Here is a 22,091-nt window from a genome sequence, read left to right as displayed (position 1 = left end):
ATCAAGCTCCTCTGTCCATTGGATTTTCTAGGCAAGAGTATTGGAGTGGGTTGCTGTTTCCTTCTCCAGGGAATCTTCCCAACCCAGGGATTGAACCCAGGTTTCCCGCATTGTAGACAGATGCTTTACTATCTGAGCCACCAGGGAAGTCTCAAACAATCTTTTATAAAACTAGACCTTGAGCATTTCTGGAACTATACAGTAACTATATACAGTAATTTCAACCATCCTCCTTTGTTTTTGGCCACACTCTGCACCATGCAGGATCTTTGTTCCCCAACCAGGGATTGAATCTGTGCCCCCTGCATTGGAAGCACAGAGTTCTAACCACTGGACCACAGGGAATTCTCCAATCCTCCAATCCTCCATGTTTGAAAATATGGCTTCTTTAGAGATTCAAGATAACAGATTTATTATAAATATATTTGTGTACACATTTCTGTCTATTGAATTATCTAAAAATTAATATTTAAAAATCAACTTCTACTTCACACCTGTTAGCATGACTATCATCAAAAAGCCCACAAATAACAAATGCTGGTGTTGATGTGGAGAAAAGGGAACCTTTATACACTGTTGGTGGGAATGTAAACTGGTGTACCCACTATGGAGAACAGTATGGACATTCCTCAAACAATTAAAAATAGAATTACCATATGGTCCAGCAATTCCACTCCGGGATATATATCTGAAGAAAATGAAGACACTAATTTGAAGATACCTGCACCCCAATGTTAATAGCTGCATCATTTATAATTGCCAAGATATAGAAGCAACTGAAATGTCCATCCACAAATGAATGAAGATATGGTGTATATATTCACTCATACATACACATATAGTTTTTCCAGGAGTCATGTACAGATGTGATAGTTGGACCATAAAGAAGGCTGAACACTGAAGAATTGATACTTTTGAACTGTGATGCTGAAGAAGACTCTTGAGAATCCTTTGTACAGCAAGGAGATCAAACCAGTCAGTACTAAAGGAAATCAACCCTGAATGTTCATTGGAAGGATGGATGCTAAAGTTGAAGCGCCAACACTTTGGCTGCCTGATGTGAATAGCCGACTTATTGGAAAAGACCCTGATGCTGGGAAAGATTGAGGGCAGGAGGAGAAGGAGGCAGCAGAGGATGAGATGGTTAGATAGCATCACCAACTCAATGGACATGAATTTGAGCAAACTCCAGGAGATAGTAAAGGACAGGGAAGCCTGGTGTGTTGCAGTCTATGGAGTCGCAAAGAATTGGACACAACTTAGTCACTGAACAACACAATGGAATACTGCTCAGTCATAAAAAAATAATGAAAATTTGCCATTTGCAAAAACATGGATAGATCTGAAGGGTATTTTGCTTAGTGAAATAAGTCAGAGAAAAACAGATATTGTATGTTATCACTTAAACATAAAATCTAAAAACTAAAATGAATGAATATAAGAAAACAGAAAAAGACAGATACAAAGTGCAAACTAATGGTTACCAGTGGAGAGAGGGAAGGGCAGAGGGACAAGATAGTGGTAGGGGATTTTAAGAAGTACAAACTACTATATATGAAATAAATAAGCTACAAGGATATACAGCTAATATTTTATAACTTGAAATGGAGTATAATATATAAAAATGTTGAATCACTGTATTATATACCTGAAACTAATATACTATTGTAAATCAACTATGTGTGTGTGTGAAAGTTGCTCAGTCGTGTCTGACTCTTTGTGACTGCATGGACTATAGCCTGCCAGCTCCTTTGTCCAAGTGCCTCTGTCCATGGAATTCTCCAGGCCAGAATACTGGAGTGGGTAGCTGTTCCCTTCTCCAGGGGATCTTCCCAACCCAGGAATCATACCCAGATCTCCCACACTGCAGGTAGATTCTTTACCAACTGAGCTGCCAGGGAGGTTAATTCCAGGCTGGTTCAAAGGATATGATTATCTATTTGGCAACTGGTAAGAACTGCCTTTTTACTAATTGCAGTACAGTGTTATCAAAAAATGGCAAGATGTTGGACAGCACTGACATGCCCAGCATTATTTAAACATTTGTTTTTGAATAAATGATGGCAAATGTATGGGATGGAATATTATTTGGTTGTTAAAATACCCATTAAGCACTTAACTGTTAAACAAATGCTGGAAAACAAAATGGTGTGCTCTGTCACAGTTTTGTTAAACTTGTGAAAAGTGGCATGGAAAAGTGAGAACGGTTTTACCAAGGACAGCTGGTATGGATCATCTTGTTATTATACTATATCATTATTTCATGCTGTTTCATAATTTTTTTTAGTTAAAAAAGTAAAACATGATGAAGTGTAACAACCAGTTAGTTTGGTTTATAAGTTACAGGAAAAAATTATTTGTTACTTTGAAGTCACTTGCCATTCATTATATCAAAATGTGTAACTTTACTTCTCCAAGTAACTTACCTCTCCAAGCATTAGTGTCTTCATCTATAAAATATGAGAATACAGAGCTCTCAGAAAATTAAAAAGTTAGCTCCCCAAGTGGTTGTTGTTTCTATTTCTGGAATGGCAACCTACTGTAGTATTCTTGCCTGGATAATCCCATGGACAGAGGAGCCTGGCAGGCTATAGCCCACGGGGTTGCAAAAAGTCAGACACAACTGAGCAACTGAGCACTCACGACCTTATTCACAGTGCTCAGCTGCGAATGATATTGTTGATATTTTTTAAAATGACTTTCATTGCTTCTTTGTACCTTTAGTGATACCTGAGCACTGAATTGATTTACTCTTTAGAAGTGGAAAGTCATAGGGCTCAAGTCAAAGTTCCAACACAACAGCAAGGTGAAAAATAGAGTAGCTACCTGATCCACTTGCCATGACTAAGGGTGAAAAGTAGAACCCTATTTGGGACTTTATTTGAGAGTTATCTTTGGAAACATAGAAAGATTTTGGGCTTCAGGTATTTTTTCTCTTTTTAAATTTTTGTCGATAAAGGCTTCTCATCCAAATGAACATGAAATGTAGGCTTTGATATCACCTATGGTAGCCTAACCTAAGAACTAATGTGTTGACAACTGTCTTGTGATTACTTCACAGTGGATGTTTTTCAAAGGATGACATTTAGAGTAAACATGAACTGCTTTCAGATAGAGTTCACACATTTGTGTGTAAAAACTCCCAACCTGCAATATTATTAAAATGCAATAACATTAATTTCAATATCATACCTTTATTAGCATATATACTTGTTTATTCAGTGCTACCATTTAATTTGTTCTTCAGGATTACTTAGGAAATAAATTCAATGCACAAATAAGTACTTACTGAAACTTCTAATAGCATAGAAAAGATACGTTAGTACTTACAATGATAAAAGGCACAATCTTGATTTCAAGAAATTTAAGATAAAGGTGACAAGGGCAGGGATGGATGTGAATGGGAGGGGTTCGTGGGGCTGGTGGTAGGTACAAAAGGGACAATAAGTATCTAAATAATCATAAAACAAGACTACAAGAAATGCAGTAGTACAGGTATGAGCACTGACCTATGGACTCTGGAAGACAGATATTAACTCCTTTTGGGAAAGACTTCATGGAGAAGAGGACACTTATAAAGCAAATGAAATGTAAGCATGGAGGCATGGCAAGGCATTTGACTATGGTAATTCCAGCAGTATGAATAAAGGAATTGAGAAGGAAACAGAGGAGATCACCTTGTGTTTCAAAATAGTGGATTCTTTCTAAACTAAATTAGACATGTCATTAAACATGTACACACATGCAATATTTTATAAATAATGTTTCTAGTCATTCAGGTCAACTACACTACATATTAAAACTTATTAAAATTATGTTCTGTAATTATAATTTAGATGTTCAAGAAAATGTTAAGACCTTGCAATGACTCCCAGAGCCGTCCTGGGCAAAATCTGAAAGGCTGGTAGCACTGTACTGAGGACAGTAAGGGCACATGCAAGCCAAGTGAGAGGATGCCATGGTCCACTGTGTATCCTTGGCTGGGGCATCCCTTTAATATATTAGCTCGGTATCATAAATACATTGATTAAGTGAGCAGCAATTAATATTTGACAGGCATTGTACTTGAAAATAGGAATACAACAGTAAATTAATGATATAGTCCCTGTCCTGATGGGGTTGAGTTTGGTTAAGTAGAGATTCAAATACCGAGTGCCTGATGGATATGTAAAGAATGCTGTGTGAGCATACAGTGGGCTGCATAGTTTGGAGAGGATGGACCAGGGAAGACATCCTAAAGAAGTGCTGCTTAAGTCTAAGACATTAGGAATAAAGCAGATGAACTGGGAAAACTAGGCCAGGCAGAGTAAAGAATATGCAGACAAAGAGAATACTGGTAAAGGTGGGTAGAAAGAGAGAGAGGAAAGGAACATACATGGTGCTTTCTGGGAAGGGAAAAGCTTTAATATGGCTGAAAGCTAGAATGTAAAATAGACTGAGGGTCATGGTCCTAGAGGAGACTGGAAAAATAGGGGAGGAAATAGGGTACATTAATAGTGCTGAGGTTTAAGTAAGTGTTAAGTGTTAGTCGCTCAGTCGTGCCCGACTCTTTGTGACCCCATGGACTGCAGCCCATCAGGCTCCTGTGTCCATGAGATTTTCCAGGCAAGGATACTGGAGTGGGTTGCCATTTCCTTCTCCAGGGGATCTTCCCAACCCAGGGATCGAACCCGGGACTCCTGCACTGCAGGCAGATTCTTTACCCACTGAGCTACAAGGGAAGCCAAGATTCATTAAGGATTTCATAAAACTAAGAAATCTGCTAATGAGCTTTGAGTTGGTATGTAACAGGATCAGATCTGTGTTTTAAGAAGTTTACCATGGTTGTTGTGTTTAGAAAAGATTGCAGAGGGTTAAAATGGGAGGTCAGAAGACAAGAGGTTGCTGTGGATCTCATCCATATCATGATGGTGGTCTGAACTTGGGTAGGAGCCTTGAGGATGGAGAGAAGTGGGTGATTTTAGGCAGAGTTTGGAGGTGGGCTCCATAAGACTTAAGAGATGGACTGGATGTGGGGTGTGAGGGAGAGGAAGGGGCCACACACCCTCTTGGATGTCTGTCTTGGCCACTGGGAAGATGTGTCTAATAGCTGAGTCTCCCCAGCAGTGCCATAGGGACTGAGAACATGAAATTTCAAGGTTGCTTGTTCCTGGAGCCTGCCTAGTTGACTTCAGTTAGTGTGTGTGCTGTTTGCTGTGAGTGGGAGTGGCAGGGCTACCGTTTGTTTTTACTCTTCCTTCTTGAGACAATCCCTAATCATACTTGTTCAGTACAGAAAATGAACTGCCCCCGCTTCACTAAATTGAAATCCAAAAATGTACCAAATGACTAGACTAGTTTTCACTGAGGAATTTGAAGAGGAACTCCTCCTCATGCTGCCATATGAAAATGGGTAATTACAGTATTTTTAACTCATTAGACCTTGTTGTTTTTGAAATTAGGAAAACTCTTTATATGGAGCAACACATTTCTATCATTAGGAAGCCTTTTAGAGATTACTGATGGCTAATTTTATAGATGAAAAAATTGTGATTAAGTTATTGGCTCAAGGTCAATTGCCTGGTAGTTGATTAATTTCTTTCTACATTGTACTAATGATGTCTTAAAAAAATGTTGACTAAACAAGTGAAAGTGGGCACATGTCATCACAGGACCCATAAAATTGTTTTATGTAGGTTATCACAATGCCCTGGTAATTTCTGTGGCAAAATGAAAGAGCTGTTCTGACAAATCATCTGAAATGGAATGTTATAGTTTCTGGTCTTGGCCATCATGTTTGCTTCTAAATTCTTTTGTTAAGTGATCTACATACATTTATCCAGAGCATAATTATCTTGATTAACATTGAGAAATACGGTATTTATAATTCCAATGTTTAACAAAGTACTTCATGATTAGCCCTTTAAAAATAAATTCTCTTGTATATAAAATTTCATAATTTTATTTCACATTATCAGGTGCCAATATTTCCAAAATTTTACTCACCCATATACAGTAGATTCAGTGCAAATATTTGTGAAAGGGGTATTGTGGCTTTCATACTACAAATCACATTTTAGCATTTTATAGCAGTCATATTTTTCTGGTCTGCCTTTTGTTTTTAGATGTTAAATGTATATTAATTAATCACAGAAGCAATTCAGAAAAATGAAGTTACTAAAAATTAGGAAAAATAAAATCTTAAATGTGCTATTCTGCACACATATTTGTTAATTTGGGCATATTCTCACCTAGGAATAAAAATCCTCTTTGGGGTTCATAAGTTAAAGTAAGAGCTTCCTCCACACTCCCCATGTAGGAAACAAACATTAAACACATTTTATGGTGCTTATATGACTTCTAATGAGATATGTTAAGAATATTTTTCTTGATGGAATATGGACTAGATTTTCTATTTTCCTGAAAGACAGAGGCAAATTCCTTGCATCTCCTTAAATGATCTGGGCAGTTGCTAAGCTTTCATTATATCACTTAGAAAAGACCCATGGTTGAGCATGTTAGGAATTACTAAAATGGATTCAATTTTCTTTTTTTCCTTTTTCTTTTTCTCAAGAGACTCAGGTACAGATAAGATGGCCCAAGGAAACTTTACAGAAGCCAAATTTTCTTTTCTTTATAGATATCTTTGAGTTTAAGCAATTTGTAAGCTTATAATGATGAGGGAGAAACTATAATAAAGAAAACAGACTCAAAGAAAATGTCAAAATTAAAATATAAATGAACTGTTTAATAAGGGTTGTTTCTATAACTTCCTAAAGATACCCTCTTTATATATAAGCACAAAATTGAGGCTAGTAGTTTTTTTCCCCTTGTGTCTAGAAACTGTCCCCAAATATCAATTATAACATCCGGCATGCCAGGTCTTTAATAGTCCTTATTTCACGTATTCCTCATCTATCTATGAGGGAAGTAATATTTTTCCTCATTTAACAGATAGGGAGGCAGAAATTTAAAAGAAATTGACTTGTCCAAGATCACATTTTAAGTGATGGAATCTGGCTATCTATTGAGATCGACTGGATTCCAGAGCTTGGGCTCTTAATCCCTACTGTGATACCACCAAAGAGGCTGATATGTGTCTCTGGGGAGAGATTGGTTTGGAGATTTGCTCCTATTCAGAGAATTCTCCCTTCATTATGTGCCACAGGCTAATATAGCTACACCACTTTTCTTACACTCAAAATAGGACATGGCATTTGACAAACTTCTGCAGAGCTTAGAAAGACCAAGAGGGTGAAGGTGCATGTGACATGTAGCTACCGAGATTTCCTAGGCCTGGTTGGTTCCTTCAGTTGGTATGTTTGGTACAGTTTTTTTAAAAAGTTGCCATTTGCACTGGCAATGCTGAGACAAAGCATGGATACAGATCATTTTGTAAACTTCATCTGTACTCCTGCATTCTTGACTGAGCTTATCGGGTAAAAGTAATAATATATTATTTGATGGGTGAAAAGGGGAGGCTAAATGTGAGCGATCACAGGACCAAGGTCTCTGAGTGAAAATTCCTTGAATCAATGGTTTACCTGGTGCTTTTATCCCCCGCTCTTTAAATATGCACTGAGGAGACTTGGACTTCCAGGAAGATGCACTAGGCCTCTTTTTTCCTATTTCTACTGCTGCTGCTGCTAAGTCGCTTCAGTTGTGTCCGACTCTGTGCAACCCCATAGACGGCAGCCCACCAGGCACCCCCGTCCCTGGGATTCTCAGGCAAGAACACTGGAGTGGGTTGCCATTTCCTTCTCCAATGCATGAAAGTGAAAAGTGAAAGGGAAGTCACTCAGTCGTGTCCGACTCTTAGTGACCCCATGGACTGCAGCCTACCAGGCTCCTCCATCCATAGGATTTTCCAGGCAAGAGTACTGGAGTGGGGTGCCATTGCCTTCTCCATTTCTACTGCTAAATATAGCTAAAAATCTCAGATATTATTTATAAAATGTATATAAAATTTGGAAGAAAGAAGGCAGACCTCAGGAACAGAAAATATGGTATTAATTCTCTAGATTTTGTCTCATAGATCTGAGTAGGACTGGAAAAGCTGGTGACCCAGAAATGTAATGTGCTTAGACATGGCCATGGGCCACTGGAGACTATGCAGGGAGCCTGAACTTCTTCTCCCTCCTAGTAAGCACAAGGTACCCTATCTGCAGGGTCAGCGGATGGCAAGCAAGGAACAGTAAAGAGGTTCCCCTAGGACTTTTACCTCTGTCTGGCAGTTATAAGGCAGAATCCCAGAAGGAAAGAAGTAGATATGGTTGAAAGAGCATTTGAAAAAATAATGGCTAAAAATCACCTAAATTTGGGTAAAAGACACAAATCTGTAGGTTCAAGTTGAGTGAATCTCAAACAGGATAAACCCAAAGATATTTATGCCAAGACATATACATCACCTTTTAAAAACTAAGAAAGGAGAAAAAAACAATTTGAAAGCACCAGAGAGAAATGATACAGGAGAGGCACTGATTTTTGGCATTGGATGAATGGGTCGGCAACCAGCATTTCTTGCTGATTTTAGCTATTAGTCTTTTTAACTTGACTCAACCAAGCTAATATGTACAGAGCATTTACTAGATGTCTACAAATTATGCTGGGCACCCAGGGGACATCTGCTAATCCCATTCTTCCTATAATTGCTCCACAGCAGGTATTACCCTCAGAGCAAGTGAAAGAATCTCAGAATTATAAGGAAACTAAAAAAAAAAAAAAAAAAGGAAATAGCAAAGTTTGTAATTTGGGATTTCTAGATGAGCTTCAGCTCTGTGAACTCCCTGAAATTAATCAAAAGATGCCAGCATGTATATGCATTTTTCTAGGGAAACGACCATGGCTTTCATCAGATTCTTAAGACGGCTGGTGGCTCACAAAACCTTTAGAGACCGTAAGAGTTTCTGCTCTTTTCAAGAAAAATCATATACTCCAACCTAGATAGAAAAGAACTAGAGAAGGTATTTCTCATCATATACATCAGAATTACTGAAAGTGGCCTCACAATTCTCTATTATTAAGGAGAAAATAGAAAAATGGCAGTTTCTAATTCCTTTTAGGCACTTGTAGAAACACAGGCTCATTAAAGAATGTTTGCCTGTAATCTTATTTTGAACATTAAAAAAATACTATCTGTTGGTGACTAAACAACCAATGCACTGTGATTTAAAATGTATTTTAAGACTTTCCAGGTGGCTCAGTGGTAAAGAATACACTTGCCAACGCAGGAGACATGGATTCGATTCCTGGGTTGGGAAGATCGCCCTGGAAGAGAAAATGACAACCTACTCCAGTGTTCTTGTCTGGAGAATCCTATGGACAGAGGAGCCTGGAGGGCAACAGTGCATGGGGTCAGAGTAGGGCATGACTGACGGTCTCTGTCCAATGCTAAGTCATGTCTGCTTCTTTGCCACCCCAGGGACTATAGCCCCTGAGGCTCCTCTGTTCATGGGATTTCCCAGGCAAGAATACTAGGGTGGGTTGTCATTTCTTTCTCCAGGGGATCTTTCTGACCCAGGGATCAAACCTGAGTCTCCTGCACTAGCAGATGGATTCTTTACCGCTGAGCCATCAGGGAAACCCAGCCTGGAGGGCTACAGTCCATGGGGTCGCAGATTCAGATATGACTGAGCACGCACACAAGCATTAGGTTTCCTCTACCTTTAAAGCTGTTTTATGAACTGTCCTATGCCACTTGAGCCTCCAATAAAGATAAAAACAGGCTTTCCTGTAATTTAGGTAGGTATTTCTTCCAATGACAATGGAAAAGTTCAGACATACAAGGATACAGCAATAGCCTCTTTACCTCAGTACCAGTAGGCTGGTATATAAGAGATAGGACAAACTGTCCCACAAGCTGCATTTCTTTTTCCATCTTAAAAAAAAAAAAAAAAAAAGACATGCAAAAAAGTTCTGTTGTAAATCAACTGAACTCCAATAAAAATTAAAAAAAATTTCTATTACTCAATGTATAACAGCCAATTTATCAGGTAAAAGACTGTTTTCTTTGGTGGGAAAAACAAAACAGCTATGACAAAAACAGATCCATGTGGTTTCTGTCTTTAGTGTGTGGCTGTCCCTCATTCTTTGTATCCCCCACCAAATCCTTCATGCAAGCCAGGTCAGCTCATACCTGGAGAAATGCATACAAAGGATTTTAGATTGCTATTGCCTGTTTTCTGATCAAAATTAAGGCTCCCAATGTTACCTGGAGAGCTAGAGATTGGATAATGCATTAGTTTAGGAAAAAAATGTGACCACCTTTCATTAAAACCCCATAGCAGTTTGATTTACTCATACAATTCTATGTTGGTTGTATCTACAGTCAAAGGAATCACTGTGGACCCTTGTTAAACAAAGAATTCCATACCCCAACCTACAATGCAACCAGGAGAGGAACCTGGGAATCTAACGGTTTTTATCAACTTGTTTGATCCTTGCATTCAAACAAGTTAAAGCAATCTTCTTAAACTTGAATGTGTATAAAGTTATCCTGGGTTCTTGAAACAAAAGCAGATTCTGATCCAATTGGTTGGGGGTTGGGTGGAGGGGGCCTAAGACTGCAGTTTTAACAAGTCCTAAGGTGATACTGCTGCTGCCGAGGACACTTTAAGTAGCAAGGAGAGTGTGCCTCATGTGGCTTGTGTGTAAATCAGTACATGCCATAATAACATTTGCCTTCTGCATCTGTGGATTCTCTACCAGGGGCCTCTTCCCTACCTTGATGCTGCCCATTTCTCATTTTTCACTGATTATATCTCTAAAAGCTGGAGTCAGCAGTTAAGATAAGGCATCTACTCGTCTCCACTTAGTTCATAAAAACTTCACAGAGATAAAAACAGTCTGAAATAAACAGAAATGGACACCACAAATTAACTTACATAATAGGTTTATACTTAACATAGTACTTCTCACCATGGAGATGTTACTTAATTAATATAAACATTTTTTGTTTTTGTTAAACAATAAATCTCTTCTCCATTTCAATGTCAATATAAAGTATTTTTTTTTACATTAAATCTTCTCTCCATTTCAATGTTAGATACATTGAATACATTTTCTGAACTTTTTCCCACACAGAGATAAGTTTTAATTTCTGACCAACTGTATTTAATGTCTAGGTACAGTACTAACTTGGGAGATAACAAAACAAAAATCCAATAAAAATATGGAGAAAAATTCCTCAATGATGCAGGAGGCAGTGATTATAACTGAACAGTGGCAATTTCCTCGGATTCTGGACAAGAGTTTCCTTCTTCCTACTGAGAATTCTGAAACTATGAAATATTACTTATGCAAATTTCAGCAAATGCAAATTACAGATGGCATTTTCCAGTGCATTATCTGTTGTGACAAAAACATGTTGTTTTCCCTTTAACACAGTATATCAATTTGTTCCTTTTTATAGGAAAATAACCAATAATATGAAACTTCTCTATTAACTGTTTCTTGGGAACTTTCAGACACCAAAGCTCAGTTCTGAAACTCAATAGCACAAAGGTTTTCAGAGGAAGGTTTGATTCAGGAGGCCCTTCAAAGTCACATCTGTCCATTTCTTTTTCGTGCATACACCCCCAAACAAGCACAAATGCCTGTAATGCTGAGAATCACACCTAACAAGAGAGCAATTGCATCTCCGGCTTCTACTGCTTCAACAACAGGCAGCACCAAAAGCAATGAAAAGAGGACTAGGAACAACTGTGTTGAAACTGAGATCATGATGTGGCTGGTTCTTGAAGGATGATCTCTATAAATTAAAACATGGAAAAAAAAGGAATCATTAAAAATTCCAACCTTTTCACATGACAATATGAATACATGATTAGTAACAGTTCATGCAACCTTTTCAATTAGGGCCTATAAATTATATTCAGACTCATCTCATTTTATGGTGAAAGAACCTTTGGGAAGTAAATGGTAATTAAAGATAGTCATTTGAGGCTCAGCTCCCTTTCTCATAATAATTTCCTGACTCCAGCGATTTTTCCACACTGTATAAGGCCAACACTTTGGGTATCAACAAAACAGAAATTGAACAGTAGAACATAAGAAAGACAGATGATGATGTACAAGACACTAACTTGGAAATTGTCTTAGAGAGTGAAAATTATATTTTCTTAGGATCTCTCCCATTCAGGAAATGCAGACAAATCTAGCAAAGTCAAACAACATATAGCTGTGAAGTCGTGGGGAAATAGTAAGACTTACCAAAGAAAGCGGTACTGAATTCTATCTGACTCCCTTCCAGCAGCTCCGGATGCAGAGGCTAAGAGATTCCACGTGACAGCGCCTACTATCAGAGGGGCGTAGCAGGATTTAAAAATTACACATTATTAATTATTATTATTTTAAAGAGGCATCTAGAGTCAGCGCAGAGCGGGGAGGTTGTACGGAAGGGAGAAGAATGGGTAAAAACTAAAGACAGTTTGTTCAAACGGGAACTAGATTTAAAAGTTCGTTAGTTCGCCTATAAAGAAAAAGCTAAAAAAAAAAAAAAAGTCAACCGAAAACCAAGTTCGTCCCAGGACTTGAAAGTAAGACTTTAAAAACAATCCCTGCTTTGGCCCGGCAAAGTGCAAATTTGCCCCGTTTGACAAATACACTGAGCAAGCTAAGGAGCCTTCGGAGACAAGCTCGTACATTACCTTCAAGGAAGCAGCCATTACAGAAATGGTGAGCAGGGCGGTGTCTCCAAACTACATTTCCCACAATCCCCGGTGCCCACAACTCCCAGGGTTCTCCGGCGCGCTTCCATGTAACTGGCTGCGGGATGACGGTCGGGCTGTACCGATGGCGCGGAGGGGCGAGCTCCAGGGTTTCCTCACGTGGCCAAGCCTGTTACTGGTAAAGTGGTGTAGTGTATTTGTACGGAAACTCACTGAAAAAAAAAGGTCAAAAAATGACAGCAAGTGTTTTTCTTTTATTTTTTAATGCTGTTAAAGGTTTCAAGACACACAAGAATTTTTGTCCTTTGACTGAAATGCATGCACCTCAGTCTGAAGAGATCATTGGAGCAAAGCGGAAAATCTCTCAGATACATTTAAACTAGCAGCTTCTAACATTTTTGAAGGAGGGAATCCTTTGACACCATCTTTTAAATGTCTTATGACATTTGTTAATTCTTTTTAAGCAGTGGGGGAAAATATGATTAATAAGACGTTTTGGAAAGTGTTTAATACGTTTGTAGGGAAAAACAGGAAGTTTAATGAAAAACAAGTTAACATTCTTTAGATCTCGGATTCAGGTTCTAGAGTTCTGAGTTTCCCCATTCAGGAGTGCAGTGTATGGTACACTTTAGAGACTAATTACTCATGTGTTTGTGATACCCACCCTAAATATCCCCAAATATGGAAAGTTGTAAATTATTACTTTTAAGTCATAAGGATAAATTATTTGCATAAGAATCATTCCTGAAAGGCTTTCTTGCAATCTAATCTATGAAATCCTTACTGAACCTTTCTAGTCATCCAGTCTTCTAAACTCTCCTTTACTGACTGCTGCTAAGTCACTTCAGTCGTGTCTGACTCTGTGTTACCCCCATAGACGGCAGCCCACCAGGCTCCCCTGTCCCTGGGATTCTCCAGGCAAGAACACTGGAGTGGGTTGCCATTTCCTTCTCCAATGCATGAAAGTGAAAAGTGAAAGTGAAGTCGCTCAGTCGTGTCCGACTCCTAGCGACCTCATGGACTGCAGCCTACCAGGCGCCTCCGTCCATGGGATTTGTCAGGCAAGAGTACTGGAGTGGGTTGCCATTGCCTTCTCCCCTCATTTACTGACTAGAAAATTTATTTGGCACTCAGGAAATTATCAGTTATTAATGATGTGGCTTAGTCCCTCTGATTCAGTCTCTCAGACACAGAAGGTATATTTCAGTTCTGTGCCTGTAATTTGCATGTAATTTTTTTTTACTATTGGTCATCTTTTTTCTTACACTTTACTAATCTGTGGACTGACAGCAATGCTTTATATTGCTAGCTTCTAACACACACACACAGCAGGCACTCAGAAATGTTGATTGATAACAATTATTTGAATAAATAAATGTGCCATCTGGATTCCATGAGAGACAAACCAGTGTCAAATAAACCAAAGCAAGGTGTCTTGTGAATTGGAAGTCTGTGGATAATTATGCAATAAAGTCAGCATTGCTTCTCTAAACTTGATTATTTTTTTAAAAACTTGACTATTTTAACAAATTCTGTCTTTGACTTATTTTCCTTGAGCCCCTTCTAGTTTTGTACTTTTCTAATCAGTTATATTTGAAATAGGAGCTATTTTAAAATATTCTCTAGTATTCTAGTGTGAACAATTTGGGGATTCAATTTTTCCATATATGTTTATTCAGTTAGCTGAAGTCAGCAGAGACCACAACAAATTTAGTATTATTGCAGACTTGTTTCTAGGTGTGTCAGCATTGAAAATAATGGACTAATTTTAACTTTGAAGAGTGTGTAGGTGGTAAAATGCTTTTTCTTTAAATTATGTTAAGAGATCACTTGGCCTATCTGAAAAAGAGTGGCAGAAGTTTGTGCAGGGATGTTTTGGACCCGTGTAGTTTCAAAATAAAATTGGTTAACTTTTTTAACCAGCATCTCCCCTAATCAGGCAATTTAACAAAGGTGTTGCTATATATGCTTTTGTCTACCTTATCACAACCCTAATTTCCAAGTAGAATGGTATCCTAGTTCTCAGTTTTCTTTTCTTAACTCCCCTAACTAGAGGTTTAAAAATAAATCAGATCATTTATTCCTTGCTTAAAGTTCTCCAGTTCCATCACAACAAGCATAAGTCCACACTCCTTATTAAGACTCCACAATATGCCCTACACATTTTGGCCTCTGCCTGCCTTTCTAACATCAGCCTACCAGTCACTCATTCTTTCATGCTTATTCCGATTGAATCACACTCATCTTTTTGCTGTTTCTTAAACATGCCAATTTTGTGGTTTTATTGATTCAAATTTTTATTGAATCAAATTTTGTTCTTTAATGTTTAGCCACTTTTATACTATTCATAGTAGAAACTACCTCATAAGTAAGAAGTCTGCTTTTGGGCTAAACTGTGAAGGTGTTTAGAGATTATTTTGAGTCTTCACTCAAAATTTAGGTATTACATATTTTCTCTATCATATTAATAGCAAAACTTTATGTCTACATATATATAAGACACAGGATGGTAAAATGCTTTTTCTAAAGCATTTCTAAAACAGAAGCATACTTTGTTAGGAACCTGTCTATAATGGTCCTATTTATTCCTCTGTCCATTTGGTGCACAATTGGTAAGTCCACCTGGATGCTGTATTTTTTTTTCCTTAGTAATACCTGAATGGTTTCTTTTAAGTACTTTTTATTGCTGGATGAGCAGTATTGGCATTTTTGGTGAGTTAGTGCTTTGTTGTGCTGACATTATATTGCAGGATGTTTAGCATCTCTAGCCTGTGCCTGCTCAATGCAAATAAATTTGTCCAATCATGAAGAGAATCAACTGCCCTCACTATTGCCAGACAGTCTTTGATGAGATACTGTTCCTAGTTGAGAACTACTCAAGTTTTCATCAAGAAAATAAAAGGAGTAGTTGAAAACAGAATGAAACAGTTTACACACACACACATACACCACACCCCGCAACACTGCAGTGCTCTAAGGTTTTAGATCCTTTCTCCCTTGGTTATGCTCATTTTGTTGTTATCTACTGATTTCCTTTGGGTCCTACCAGCATCTTTTCCAGATAGGTTTCCTTGATCACTGTCTTATAAAAGCACTGATAAGCAAATTGAGGTGAGATTTCTGCTTCTGTTTCTGTCACTTAGTTTTTAAGCTGTGGAGAGGTGCTGTGATGTAGTATATGGAATATTAGCTTTTCCTCTGGCTAATTTCATGGATTTGAGTAGTTACTTAATCTCTCTGAAACTTACTTTACTTTTATAAAATATGCTTTGTGAAAATTAAGTGAAATGTTTCTAATGTGACCAAAAAGATGCCAGAGCTCAGTACGTACCAATTCTCTCTTATTTGTATTTCTGTTCCCCTACTTGCTGGTTGAGAGTTAGGGTCTCTGGGATTAGGCCACTTGGTTAGAATTCTGGCTCTGCTGCTTGTTAAATGTATGTAAGCATTTGTAAAACTCAGCTTGTCCTTCTATAAAACGGGATACAGTAGTACCTACTTCATATGTATATTATGAGGATTAAATGAGTTAATTTCTGGAATTAGTGGCTGGTATATAGTGGGCCCTCATTAAATATTAACTATTGTTACTTTATGCTGCGAATATTCTTGCCTGGAGACTTCCGTGGACAGAGGAGCCTGGTGCGCTGCTGTCCATGGGGTCACACAGAGTTGGACACGACTGAAGCGACTTAGCATTCATGCATGCATTGGAGAAGGAAATGGCAACCCACTTCAGTGTTCTTGCCTGGAGAATCCCAGGGACAGAGAAGCCTGGTGGGCTGCCGTCTATGGGGTCGCACAGAGTCAGACACGACTGAAGCGACTTAGCATGCAGCAACAGCAGCTGTTAATAAAATCCATGAAATTTGGGGTCTTCAAGATGTGCCTTCTCTCCATTGTGAATATACTCTTCTGCAGACAAACATGGTAAATAAAAAATGTCTGTGGAACTCCCCTGATACAGAGGCATTTTAGGTATGGCAACCCACTCCAGTATTCTTTCTTAGAGAATCCCGTGAACAGAGGAGCCTGGGGGGCTGTAGTCCCCCAGGGTCGCAAAGAGTCAGATATGACTGAAGCAGCTTAACACGCATACACTCAGGCTTTGGCTTCAGAGCTGACTGGAAAACATTCCCCTATTATGCAAAGGCTGTCTGTTTGTTCCTTTGATGGGATTTTAATATTTATTTCATACTCACTGGTGGTTACATTTATCTTTAAAATATATTCTCTATTCAGTGATTGTCACATCATTGATTCATCATACTGGATCAAAAGGGTTTTGAAAATATAGGTAATAGGGTCTAGATATGGGTGAATAGCTCCAAGAAATCATTCAGCTGGAATGAACTCTATGGCTACCTGAAGAAAACCCAACAAACACTTTTGAATTCTATTTCTAATTACAGCAGCTAATCTATAACTCTGCATTGCTTTTTCTATAAATTTCAGCAAAGAAAATGGCAGCATTAGAATCTTTGCTAAAAGGGAATATAATAATTGAGACTGTGGGCTCAGAGAAATGTATTATTATTTCTTTTTTTAAAATTTATTTTTTAATCGAAGGATAATTGTTTTACAGAATTTTGTTGTTTTCTGTCAAACCTCAACATGAATCAGTCATAGGTATACATATATCCCCTCCCTCTAAAAAGTTTTTATGTATTTATTTATTTTTGACTGTGCTAGGTCTTTGTTGTGAAAGGGTTTTCTCTGGTTCTGGGGAGCGGAGGCTATGCTTCTTTGTGGAACACAGGCTCTAGAGTGTGGGTTCACTAGTTATTGTGCATGGGCATAGTTGCTCCATGGCCTGTGGGTTCTTCCTGGACTGGGGATGGAACCTTGTAACCACCTGCATTGGCAGGCAGATTCTTTACCCCTGAGACACCAGGGAAGCCCAGAAACATATTACTCTTGATGGATTGTTAATGATATAATTAATTGCAGAGCTTGCAGGACAGAAGGAAATATTTCTGTCTTACTCCTGAGAGATGGCACTCAACACAGTGTTGAACATGGTACCAAGATTTTTATCTTACCTCCTTTGCTTCTGTAAGGTCCACTGTTTGAAGAGGATAAGCATTATTCTTACAACGCCTACTTACAACTACTTTGCTTATCTTCATGGATGAGGGAACTCTATTTTGCCGAATAGCTTTAAAAATCATGTTTGTTTCTCTTTAAAGTTTGCCTTTGACTTGTTAAGTCAAAGGTCATATATGTGGTTTTTATTAGTTTATAATGTATATTGTAATTGGAAATGTCAACTCAGAATTTGCTAGTATTAAGTGATGTAGTGAAAGTGAAGTCGCTCAGTCGTGTCCGAGTCTCTGCGACCCCATGGACTGTAGCCTACCAGGCTTCTCCGTCCATGGGATTTTCCAGGCAAGAATACTAGAGTGGGGTTGCCATTTCCTTCTTCAAGGATCTTCCCGACCCAGGGATCGAACCCAGGTCTCCGTCAATGCAAGCAGACGCTTTTACCCTCTGAGCCACCAGGGAAGCCCCCAAGTGATGTAGGGGCAGGGATTAATTTCTGAGATACAGTGAGTATAATGATCCCCTCTATTCCTTTGACCTGAAGTTGTTTTTTTAAATTTCTGATGTGCCTGTAAACTATCTTAACGAACTATTATTTCCTAACTGTAACTCAGATTTAGATGTTTTGTCTAGATCACTGACAAGGACAATCAATGAGTGCTATGTTGTACATGTGTAGTTCCCTCTTCTAAAAGAGATGATCATTTCCTTAGCAGTGCTACAGAGATGAGCAGCTTCTTCTGTGCCAAGCATCTGCTAGCTACAGGTTCTGCTTGTGAACATCTCTGGTAGCAACATGAACCACAGCTCTTCTGAAGCAGTGCCATATTCCATAAGCCCACCTCCTGCCCAAGTTGTCTGAATGCTCCTGCAGGCTTCTATATAGTTCCTCTTTTGGCATTAAATATCTAGTGTTATCAGATCCAGAATTTAGTCTTTCAGTTTAGGAGAACCTAAGCGTATACCATCCTTCACTGAAACAGAGGAGGTCACTGCTAGGTAATGATGCTCAGAGACAAAGAACATTACTTTAGACACACATCTGAGTGGTAGAGGGCAAAATTTCACGTCAGTTGTTACTGAGAAGTGGTTTCAGCGATGATTGAAGAAGTTGCTTCTGCTTATTTTAACTGTTCGAAGTGGGTCATTGGTAGTCCCTGAAGGAAGGGGCTTCTGGGATCCATCAGGGAAGGCAGGATAGGCTGACATCAAGATATTGCAGTGACTGGTGTGTATCAGGAAGTTCATAAAACCCAGACTTCCTCATTAGTGATTGAGCCCTGCCAAGTGAGTGGAGACATTTTATTGGAGCTTCAGAATTAAAAAAGGCCATCCCAGAGTTAGTCAGTATTTCCCATCAGTAATAGGACATTCATGACTGAGACTGTTGCATTAGAACTGACTAATCATTAGGCTAACAGGATGAGATAAACTGCACTTTTCAAATCTGTTCAGTGGCTTCAGAAAAAACTCCTGCTGTGTCTGAATGCTCCAGTGCCAGAATTTTACAGACATGTATGGGCAAGCTGCAAAAGATCATTTTTCATATGGTTCCAGGCACCATCTAGAGCCTGTTGCCAATGTAGGCTTGATTTCCACCAAAGAACCTTAGTAATCTGTGAGAATCAATCACATACACAAGTCTGTGGTGTTCAGGAAGCAGAGGAACCATGCCCGCAGGCACTGACAAATTCAAATTTTACATTGCTGGGGTTCCAGGAGCAGGCTAAGAATACCTGGATGGAACAAATTTATAGTTTTGAAGAGTTGTGACATTATCTCTTTAAAAAAAAAATTTGTTTGGCTGTGCTGGATCTTAGTTGCAGCATACAGGATCTTTGGTCTTTGTTGCACCATGCTCTTAGCTGTGACATGTGGGATCTAAGTCCCTGACCAGAGATTGAACTGGGGCCCCCAGTATTGAGAGTGTGAAATCTTAGCCACTGTACCACCAGGGAAGTCCTGTGAAATTATCTTTTAATGTAGTATTTTATTGATGGTAATGGACTGATTAAAAACATTGACTTTGGAGATGTCATCTGCTGACCCATCTCTGCCACTTACCAACTCAGTGAATTTGTGCAAATTAATATAACTTCTTTAAACCTGAGTTTTCTCATTTGTAATAGGAAAATCACCAGTCTTTTGTAGGATTTCCATTGTTGATTAAATGAAGTGATATATAAAATGCTCCATATGGTCAGTGTCTAGAACTCTCATAGATATGGGATTAGCTGATCAGATAACATTTAAGTATTGCATAAGAAAATTTAAAGTCAGGACTATCTTGCCTTATGGGAGGGTAAAAAAAATATTTCTCATGGAAAAAAAAGATTTTCTTAGAAAGCATGTTTTCATGATACATGGGGTAAGACTTTGATTGATTTATATTTAATAAATGCTTATATAGTAACTAATGTGTGTCAGGAGCTATTCTACACATTAATCAATGTAGATCCCTTTAGTCCCTAAAATAATCCTGTGAGGGAGATACTATTATTATCCCCTGATACAGATGTGGAAACTGAGGCATGGTTAAATAATTTGTCTAAGGTCACATAAGTGAGTTAGGATATGAACCTAGGAAGTTTGACAAAGTCTGCCTCTTAATCATTGCCCACATGCTTTCATGTGGAAAATGTCCACAACATCAAACTGCATTTTAATTTTCTTAGAAATAAAGTGTTCCAGTGTTGCTTAGGAAACGTAACTGTGGTGAGTCACTGAGGAGTTGTTGGTGTTTATATACTTCCCTCTAGGCTCTAGTCTGGTGAATGAATGAATACTGGTATTCACCTAATTTGTTAATTGATTTTGACTTTTATAGGTATATCCAAAATATAGTTTTTAAAAATTAAGGTATGTCTGACTTAATCTCAGAAGAGTACCTACTGATGGGCACAGACATCATATGTAAAATAACAGATTGTGATGTGTTGGCAAAGCTTAACTATCATGAAATTACTGAATTCCATATAATGCGCAAAATTTAAAAAGGAAAAAAAGAAAATAAAAAGAACCTTTTGAAAATCTTTGCTTAGAAGTGAAAAACTTAGTCATTGCGAAAGTATAGAGAGGTTTTGAGCAAGTTAGTATGTGCAGTTCATAGGGAAATATTAATTCCTGTGTATAGACCAGGTGCTTGTTATGATTAAGCACTGGTAACCATGGAGACAGCATGAAATTTATAAAATTAAAAACATACCAGGTAGAAAATGCAAGTAGCATAGGAGAGTGAATCATGCCCCAACTGGTCTTAGCTTGATTTCTCTCAAATCTAAAGACTTAAAGAATTTATATCTGGTCATTTTCTGAGTAAAATCACTCATTTTTCAGACTCTGAATTTGTGCTTTGGATATCTCAACTTGTTCTTTGAAAATGTTTTTTATCTAAAGTTAATTTAGTCATGATAGAATGTGTGTAGGGTTAGAGTTTTTATAAGTAAGAAAGAGCTTGAAAGCAGTAAGTTTTAGATTGATCTTGGTAACTTAAATGAGTACCTGAACCTTTTATGTAGACATTTACTGTGAATTTTCAGTTGGCATACTGTAAGCGATTGGTCATGTTTAGTTTTTCAAATATTTCTTTTGATAAATCATATAGATGGTCCAGGTAGAGAACTTTATGGTATAACATCAGTTTCTGTCATGGAATGATTTGTTCATCCATGAAATGGTGAGCTGGAGAGCAACAGTAAAGTTTCTTTACTCTTGCCTGTAATATTTTGATTGTTTGTAAATCTATTCCCTGAGTCCTTTATGACAACAGGTTACTTGCCTGTAGATATTCTGAAAGTGGTATTGTTTGAATTTAAAATCATCATAAATAATTAAAAAATTATAACAAAAAGGTCTTACTTTCAGGAAGAATAATTTTACTCAAGGAGGTTGCCAGATTTTCTGTTCAAAACAAAATTCTGAATTTTAAAAGTAGAATAGATTATATTTTAAAAAAAGATTGCAACTGGTTTAATTGAGAAAAAGGTCGGATACAATGCCCGTCACAGTTTCATTTGATTGTGATTTGGACCTACTTTAATTCATTTTTAGCTCCCATTTCTCAAGAGAGTCAAAATAAGTGACCTCTATCGGACAGTCAAAGTGAAGCATTGCCTTTGTGAACATGCCTATCAACACTAGGATGTATTACAGTGAATGTGGTTGTGGTGCATAGGAGTAGGGACGTAATCCTTTTATCTTCTCTGCTTTAGTAGGACCCTTCATAAGAATACACATTATACCGTTGGTCACCAGGTTTTTAGAGGGACCAAGAGAGACAACAGAGAGCCCAGAGATGAGGGACAAGAGTTGATTCAAGTGATCCGAAAGTTAGTCCTGGAAGAGGGTTCTCAAAATGTATTATGTGGCTCACTTGCTTCCCAAATGACGTGGGGAGTTTAT

General features: G+C 38.1%; 1 protein-coding gene across 2 annotated transcripts; it reads right to left on the bottom strand.

Annotated features, from left to right (window-relative positions):
• Positions 1–10,853: 10,853 nt before the first annotated feature.
• SMIM30 (small integral membrane protein 30) lies at positions 10,854–12,699 on the bottom strand. Of its 2 annotated transcripts, none has more exons than XM_055590334.1 (3): positions 12,627–12,699; positions 12,190–12,274; positions 10,854–11,728 (listed from the first exon to the last, which is right to left on the bottom strand). In XM_055590334.1, the coding sequence occupies exon 3, from the start codon at positions 11,698–11,700 to the stop codon at positions 11,521–11,523; it is 180 nt and encodes a 59-aa protein (XP_055446309.1). In that variant the 5' UTR covers positions 11,701–11,728; positions 12,190–12,274; positions 12,627–12,699; the 3' UTR covers positions 10,854–11,520. The 2 variants fall into 2 exon arrangements, with proteins under 2 accessions (XP_055446309.1, XP_055446310.1); XM_055590335.1 differs by having other exon boundaries at positions 12,190–12,271; positions 12,627–12,693.
• Between the last annotated feature and the right edge of the window lie 9,392 nt (positions 12,700–22,091).

This window comes from Bubalus kerabau, chromosome 8, assembly GCF_029407905.1.
Source record: "Bubalus kerabau isolate K-KA32 ecotype Philippines breed swamp buffalo chromosome 8, PCC_UOA_SB_1v2, whole genome shotgun sequence".
NCBI lineage: Eukaryota > Metazoa > Chordata > Mammalia > Artiodactyla > Bovidae > Bubalus > Bubalus kerabau.
Note: the sequence above shows the minus strand (reverse complement) of the source record. Positions and strands in the feature narration are given on the sequence as shown.

What these genes read in the sequence shown, in the direction of transcription:
- SMIM30 (XM_055590334.1), bottom strand. Translation starts at nt 11,700, where the DNA reads ATGATCTCAGTTTCAACACAGTTGTTCCTAGTCCTCTTTTCATTGCTT.